This window comes from Haemaphysalis longicornis, unplaced genomic scaffold (assembly GCF_048455015.1).
Source record: "Haemaphysalis longicornis isolate Haplotype H1 unplaced genomic scaffold, Haemaphysalis longicornis Haplotype H1 scaffold_2, whole genome shotgun sequence".
In the NCBI taxonomy this organism is placed as follows: domain Eukaryota; kingdom Metazoa; phylum Arthropoda; class Arachnida; order Ixodida; family Ixodidae; genus Haemaphysalis; species Haemaphysalis longicornis.
The window spans coordinates 280,517,070-280,525,606 of NW_027526295.1; the positions used below are offsets into that span (position 1 = coordinate 280,517,070).

At 47.7% G+C, this 8,537-nt stretch overlaps 1 protein-coding gene across 1 annotated transcript in view; it reads right to left on the reverse strand.

The window, feature by feature from the left end:
• LOC144167807 (uncharacterized) overlaps positions 1-7,434 on the reverse strand; it is a 114,142-nt gene extending 106,708 nt beyond the window's left edge. Inside the window, exon 1 of the mRNA XM_077696977.1 lies at positions 6,631-7,434. Coding sequence (XP_077553103.1) covers positions 6,631-6,658 — 28 coding nt within the window. The 5' untranslated portion in view covers positions 6,659-7,434. The remainder of the gene's footprint in view (positions 1-6,630) is intronic.
• Positions 7,435-8,537: the final 1,103 nt, after the last annotated feature.

The window sequence follows — 8,537 nt, forward strand, 5'->3', positions numbered from 1 at the left end:
TATAAGCGAGAACGCCCTTGTGTTCGAGATTTCCGCGCACGTTAAATATCCCCAGGTGGTCAAAATTAATCCGGAGCCCTCAAATGCTGCCCGCCTCATCACCTGTGTAGCGTTGGCGCGTTAAACCTTGTCACCAATCGAACATACACACATGTTGACATACATACATACATGCATGCATGCAGCATGCATACATACATACATACATATGGTACATGCATACATATACATATACATACATACATGCATGCAGCATGCATTCATACATACATACATACATACATACGTACATACATGCATACATACACGCATATATACATACACACTTGCATACATTCATATGTACAGTCATGACAAATGAAATGAGAACGAGAAAATGAACCAGATCACAGAAATTCTAAGGATATGGATAGTGGGAAAAATAATGGCTCCTTAGTGGTACATTAGGAAAGACACACTTTCAATCCTTGTCAATCTTTCAATCTTTGTTACACGCTACAATTTCACTTTCACGGAAATAAATGTAGCCCTTTGTTTGTTCTGTCATTTTATCGTGTCGCGCTTCACTCGTCCATGACTGTACGTACCTTCGTACAGAGAGAGAGAGAGAGAGAGAGAGAATTTTATTTGCCCTTTAGGCTAACCTGGCTAAGGCCTCCTCATTCCAGGGGGCCACTGGAATTCCTCGTTGGTTGGTCTTCCAGGGGTCATAGGCCCACACGAAGCAATGAAATACGCTTTAAGCAACACAGTAAACGCGAAAACTGCTCCAGCCCCCTTTTTTTCAGGAAATTTTCTGCAAATATACACAAATTGAAAAGTTCCCACTTACGGCAGACGCCGCAACAACTGAAAGGAGCCATGAAGAGAAAACACAAGTTTGGTTCATTCGAAAGATTGCCTCGTTAGAACCATACTAACACCACTTTTAACACAAACTTCGCTCAAATAAGCTACATAATTAGGAAAAAAGGGAATGACCATCCGACCCACCAGTTCATTTTCCGCAACAGAACCTATGATGTCACACGAGAATGCTCTGCGATTGGCGGAGGCCGGCAAAAGCAAACGCAAGTTAGGCAGGGCTTATCAGTTTGCATAGTGAGCTATATGCCCGTTAAACATACTGCACATTTTTTTTATGACACTAAGAACGGTGGAGTAAACGGTTGAAGTCCCGAATAAACACGCAAGCGTGTACGCCAATGCGTACGAAACTACCGCCAGCCGAACTCGACATCTCGCCGTCGCCACCATCGCGCAGACGAATTTTAAGGTTAGACTCTTCGGGGCCAACGAACCATCCCAGCACGCACAGCCGCGACCTTGCTTGGTATCGTAATCCCTTCACAGGAGGTTGGCCAGCATATCGCCAACCAGCAAAGGTAAAAATAGAAACTAGGGGAGTAAGGAACAGCAAGCAGCGACGAGATAGTGACAGTCGTCGCAGAAGTTTCGGAATGGTGTTGGCTTGCTGCTGTCGTTACGAGCTCGTTTCCAGTTTACAACCACTGAAAACTTCAGTTTGTTCGAGTACTTTACAATGAAATTTCGTTGCTGCGTTTTGAAATTCCCATGTAGTACGGGCAAATCGTCGAGGGAGTGCGACATCCCCGCCGGTGAGGAGGTCTCCTTTCATGTGCTGCCCAACGACGAACCTCGGCGAAGCAAGTGGCTACGCTTTGTGAACTTTGCAAACGGAGGAGAAAGAGAGCTTAAGGAAGTACGAGTGTGCTCGCTTCATTTCCGAGGAAGTGATTACGGCAGGGACCCTTACGTTAGCTCACTCCTGGGACATGCTGGCGCTCGTCGCCGACTTCGTCAAATCGCCGCCAAAGCGCTCTGACCTTGGGGGAAAAAATGCCGTACACACCGCGCATTGACGCTCGTATCTTTCTGGTCGGAACAGAGAGCTCGCGCGAACGGCTTTCCATACGCGACACCGGCCAACTGGCATAAGCGATACTGCTACTGAAATTGAACTATTATTAACCGTAATAAAAATACGGCACATACGTACCAGTATGTATTCGTCCGTCGCAACGGGGATGACGAGGCAGCGGTGCCGACGGCTGGGCGTTCGTCTGTTGTGGCTATCGCGGAATGGTCGCTTTCCGGTCCATCCTGCCGCTCGTGCACTTAAAGCATTGAGCGTTCGAGTGGTGTGAGGTTGTTAAATGCAAGCCCGAGCTTCTCGGCGAGAGTTTTGTTCTCCCGATCAGGCGATTCCATGACTAGGGCTGCGGGTGCACTAGGTTTTACTAGTATTTTTAAAATGGCCGCCGTCTCGGTTTCGGCATGAGTTCCGGTTCCTGTTTGATTTCCGCGTGTGGGTGCTATATGGAGTCGACATACTAAGTATCTGTTTCATGGACCGGCTCGTATGACGCCATTGTTCACGTCACGAAATGTGCAATTTATCGGGAGATTTAAAATTTTGGCTTAAATTGCCTTATTTCTCAGTGAATAAAGCATCATTCGCTTCCGGGAAAGCGCTTAGGGTACTATGAAACACCTAATCTTTCGAATAAAACAAACTTTTGTTTTCTCTTCATGGCTCCTTGAAGAATAATACAATTCGCGCAGCGTGCTGCAACGCATTGTCTTTTACTGCCCTCTGCCACCGAGCGAACAAAACAGGTTTTTATTCAGCGCGAGAGAACGGCAAGAGATGGCGGAACCTGCCCGTCGCAAAATTGCAGTCCGCGGGGAGGCTTTTACGCACGATTACGCCGCGCGGTGCCTGGTGTCGCTAGCGTATTATGGACGTAGAGAACCGCGGCTGGGCTGGTTTGTTCATAATATTCGCAATTAAATTTAGTCACGTCACGAGACGCTTAGCGGGAAACGGGAGGAAGAATTGCCAGGGCCAGTTATTCATCTCTAACCAAATAGAACAGCATTTAAGGGCAACGAAGCTTGTCATCTTTGGTTAAAACAAACAAAAAGTTATTCGGTCTTCAGTCTCCCGTTAGTGAAATTTAGGGAAAATTCTGCCATGCTGCTTACCATAAACAGAAAACTTCCATACTTACCTGGGTATTGGACAAGGAGTTGAATGTACGAAAGGCCATTAGTGAATTTCGACACATAAGCCCATCTAAGTGTAAAAAAAGGACGGCAGACGTGGCATTATGCGCTTACATGCCTTGGATGCGCTTACATGCGCTTACACGATGCCTCGGATGTGAGCTTTAGATGCATCGGTAGCGAACAGCCGGTGTTTCACGCCCTAAATACGGTATAATTTTATTTTTTACAGCGATGCGTTTAAGGGCATGCTGGTGGGAATCTTTCGTGTCGAGCGCCATCGTCGTCGGTGTCGCCCGAAAACGTTAAGCTCCTGTTCTATTCCTTACTACCCCTAATGATAGCCAGGGGACGGCACTGCCGATTTTGAGGAGTAGGGCCTAGGGGGGGAGGGGGCGGAGTAGAGGCAGGGGGATGACTTAAATGTTGTCAGGTGAGACTCTCCTGATATGGGACTTGCTACTCAATGACCCACGGGCTTAAAAAGCATCGTGCACCAATAAGAAAAGTTTTGCGGATCCATGAGATGACTGCAAAAGGCCTAGTTGGCTTATTTTTGAAATCCGTCACTTCTGTACTGAACTAAAAAATTAAAACGCTCGTTTGCTTGATAGCTAGCGCCATCTAGTGAAAAATCGATGAGCCAAAATGTGTTTCTTGTTTAATTTTTATTTCAGTAAATAAATTTCAGTAAATAAATAAATTTATTTCAGTAAAAGAAGCAAACTGGGCAGTTAGCAACATTTTCATGTATCTGTAAAACTCTTTGTGTCGGTGCACAATGCTTTTTAAGCCCGTGGGTCATAAATTATAGTAAGTGGAATGGGTCGGGTGAGTCACCCTTAAGAAAAAATGAACGCACAGCGCGAAGGGATGACCAAAAAGGGAGACACTCAACGGCTTGTCGGAGTGTTTCACCTCGTCCTCATCTATTACGAGGAGGGGGAGGAGAAAAAAGTTCATTGGAGCCGACATTAAAAAAAAGAAAACCCTCCCCTCAAGACGACAAGAAATGTTAATGAAGCGCAGATAATCACATTGCCCTTTATGGTTTGCCCCACGTATATATGTTTCCCCGTGGTTTACCCATTCAATGGCTGTGATCCTGCTATCGAATGGCGGTCAGCTCTACAGGACTTTAATTTCACCAGAGATTAATGCTCTTACAGCTAAACTGTTATTGACAGCTCAACCGGAATCTCACGTTCTTCTCACTTCAGCTTTTGTTTCCGTCATGCCAAAGTACCGTCGCAGTCGCTGTTGAACCCTAGTGAACGGGTGTTTTAAGGCGAAACATTCGAAAACTTGTCGTTGGTCTGAACGAGCGATGTTTAAAAAAATGGTCGATGGCATAAAGAGAACAACAGTATAGAACAGGATTTCTGGTCCGACATGCGAACCCAGGGCATGCGAATGCGAGTTGAGTCCGTGTCCCCTGTACCATGCATAATCCTTTGCTCCAGCGAACAAAACGTAGGGATGGCGCTGTGACCTTCTAACGTGTCTTAGAGACATGTATTGAGGCGTACAAGAGTAATTTTGGCATTATAATGACAGAAAATAGCAAGGCATGCTTACGCTAATAGTGTGCGTAGCTAAGAAATAAGAGCGAATAAGAAGATAACAACACACTGGGAAGTAGTTTAGACTTTTAAGAGGAATTTTAACAGCGAGTCTGTTTAGCAAATCGTATTTTTTCGTGCCCGCAGTTAAAAATGCAAAGAAATTGCCGAGCGTGCGCACGCGGGCCTCGCGGCGACCGCCCAGTTTCCCCGGCGCAGGTTTGTCAAGAAAAGCATACCCCCTTAGGGAGATTGGCCAAGTTTGGCCAAGAAACCCCAGCGTTCGCCGTAATCGGGGCAACACTTCCTCGGAACGAGAAAGACACGTCGTAGCGTACGCCCCTCCAATGTGATGTCCAACGATTATCACTCCCCCCCCCCCCCCAAAAAAAAAAAAAAAAAATGAAACAAGCTCGCACTTATAGCAACAATGATGGAGTAAGCTAGGTCTTTGCGGCAGCGAAGAAGCAATCGTGGGCTTAAACCTTCGTGATGGTCGTGAGGGTTGCGTGCAGCTTCGCTACCTTCAAGTCTTGCGCGTTAGTGGGAGCTTCCTGCATTTCTTTGTCGATAGCTAGCATCATTGCCCACTAGCAGGAACACAATTACAACGCCTATTTAAAGGGAGTTATAAACAGCAAAACATAAAACGGTGTTTTCCTGTGTTGTTAAGCTGTAGAGGTGTTAGTGTAGCAAGTGAATATTTCCCTTAATGGCATAAATAAATTTGCAAAGCAGAGAAGAAGCAAGAAAACTCAAAGAAAAAATGACCATGACTATAGTAATCAGAGGACACAATCGCACCGCTAAACACGCTTCTGCGTACGATGTTGTCTGTAGCTGCGATGTACACTGAAGCGTTCGTCTTAGTGGCAGCATGGAAACGCTGCCCTCACAAGAAGGTGAAAGGACCAGAAAAATGCCGCACGGCGAGAAAGGAGACGGGCGCCCGGTGCAGCTAGGATGGCTAGAACCACCACCAGCCGGCACAACCGCAACTGTTACAACGCGTAGATTTCACGTCAGGCATCAAGACTATGCCGCAACAGAGGATGACGTAATCCCGACATATCTACTATTAGAGATAGAGGATCACATAGTTTGAAAAATGTAATGCTTTCGTATTCCCACACGTAAGGCGTGTAACGTGCCTAAATTTTTTCCTTACCTTTTTTTTTTTTGTCGCTGTGCATTACGCTAGCACTTTTCTGAACTGGCGTCAAAGGGCTGTTTTTGCGTTGCATTCTATCAGGGATACTTGGGCTGCATCTAATCCACGCGTCATCAAAACTGGACGCCACTATATTTTTCTTCAAGCCCTCACTCGCGTTCACGCTCACCACTCGCCCTCACCACTCGCTTTCACCACTTGTACAGACAGACGGACGGACGAACGGACAAAGGAACAGGCAGAGAGAGCAAAATTTTCGGGTTTAACAGGCCCCAGAAAGTCAGTTGTGTTTAAAAACCCCCGTGCAGGAGCCTTCGCGTTAGCGAAGCGGGGTTTCTAAGAAAAAAAAAAAAAAAAACCCTCCAAACGAAGGAACGCAAACCGACCGTGCCTGAACATCAACGACGACGCGTCTGTGCGCCGCTGAGGAAACACTCCAGCTGGCGCAATGACGTTGCACTGAAAGCCCAACTTCGCCATGTCCCGAAGTTGCCGGCGTTATCGCTGGCAGTTCACAAGGTATATACTTTCAATACGTGTGTATACGTAGAAGTTTCAGAAAGAGTGTGCAAGAGTCATTTTCGGCTGTAGTAACCGGTTTTACAATAGCAAAAAACACAGAGGGCTTTACTGCCATTACAAAAACTTACGAGGTGCTGACACTGCTATTTTCTGACATATGTGAGGGCAATTTATAAACGCAGTCACGACACACGAAGCGCTACAAAGTGCACAAAGTGCAGCCAGAAAAATGTTGCTAATTCCCGAACCCGTTTGCCGCAGCTATTGTGACTATATGACTTTTCTTTAACGGGATTATGCACTCTTTCCATTCCGGGGAAATAGCGGTTTAATCAGTAAGCTTACCGGCAATCTTGCTTCCATGCTGATCCATCCTTCAAGCCAGCCGGTGGTACACAACTTCAGCAGGAAACTGCTTGTATCATCATCATCATTAGTGAACGCACATTGTCCCAAAACATGTCCTCTAAGTTGCTCCTGACCCGCAGTCTTCTGGATCACCACAGTCACACTCAAAATAAGATCTTACGCTCACTGAAGCCGCCGACGCGGAAAAGTTTTGTCGTGGACAACTTTCCCACCAATATCTGGTTTAGAAATGGCACACGTAACCAGTTGTCACCTTTTGAAAGCTCCAAACCCCAGGAAAGTTCTTTGCACCGCAGTTCGGAGGGAAGCGAATACCAATGGAAACTGCGCAGCACCACCGATGGATATTAGTCGTCGTTTAGTCCTCAGGGAACGGCCTGAACACGCTGGTGCCATTGCTGCACATGTCAGCACAACTCGCCCACCCACCAAGGAAGGTCTGGCAAACAATTTACACTGCGTTTCCACACAGGCAACAACATAAAACGGCCCGAAATCAAAGCACGGGAATGGAGGCTTTCCTACGGCACCGCATTGTCTGCGAGCGAAGGCAACTGTCTGCCTCGACAGTCGTGACGATGTTTCTTTGCGCGGCGGGCGGCGCGCTAGCACTGGCGTCTGGCAGCAAGCGCAACTTTGCTACGTCATCGTATTGCCGCCGTTGTCGTCTTGGGTTCGAGAGCGCTCATATCCTGAAAGCATTGCAAGAATTGCAAGTCGTTAAAATTACCCACCATGGCAACCATCTTCCCGCCTGGACGAGCAAATTGACGGCTCTTGGCTTGCGTTGGGAAAACCCCGAACAACCACAACAACCAAACAACAACAACAACAACGAAATCGTTGCGTGCCGATGAAAGCCATCGCGTCCAATGGTTATCGATAGAGAAGCAACGATAAACATTTTCTGTGGCGGACGAATAATTGTAGTTGAACCGTGTTAACTAGGTTTAGTGGTCAGTCCGCAGCAGTAGATCAGGCAGCGTTGCGCTGCTGGTTCCAAGGGCACCGATTTCATCCCAGCCGCACCAGTCGTTTTCTGATGGCGGAAAAAAAGAAGAACGCCCATGTGTCGACATTCGGCGGAATTTCGTTTGTCCGAAAACGTATTTTGCTCAACAATCTCAATGACAAAGACAAGAAAAAAATGCCTACGAACGAGCGATATATAGCTTCGACGTAAACAAATGACTTCACTGCCAACCAATTTCTCAAATAAAAATTGTGATACGAATCGTTGAACAACGCAAAACAGACAAGTATAAAAAAATCCAAATTTACGGAACTTAACATATCGAGTAACAGAACGAGGATAGTGTAGACTGGTTAAATGACAACTGTGGGATATATGAGGGGTTCCTCGGGGGCCCTGCCAGCTCTCTGGGGTAGGCCCCCACGCTAGCTCCCGGCGTATCAACCACGCGGGCTCCCATGGCTACGGCAGCCCAGAGAGGTTCGCCGATACGAGAACACAGTAGACAGTAGTGCCGAAGCACAGCCGTTTATTTGGGGAATCCCAAAGCATGCGAGCACAAGGCTCGACGGCGTTCACGAATCACGCCGTCCGGGTCGTGACCGCGAACGGGAGGTAGGCACTCACGGCGCGCGACAAACAAAGCTCCCACCTGAGATACAAGTATCCGCCGCCACCGCGTTCCGCCGATCTCGCCTCGACCGGGTCTCCGCCGATACTCCCCTCGTCTCCCGCGCCGCCCGCGCGCCTATCCCCGCACACATCGGTGGCGCCATCTCTCGGGGGACGCCGACGAACCAGCGGAGCGCCGGACCGGTTTCAGCGCACAAGCGTCTCTCCCGAAGCGCGCGCTGGCTCGGGATCGCAGGTCGCGGTTCTCCACGATTCCCACACTCCTCCCCCCTAAAAC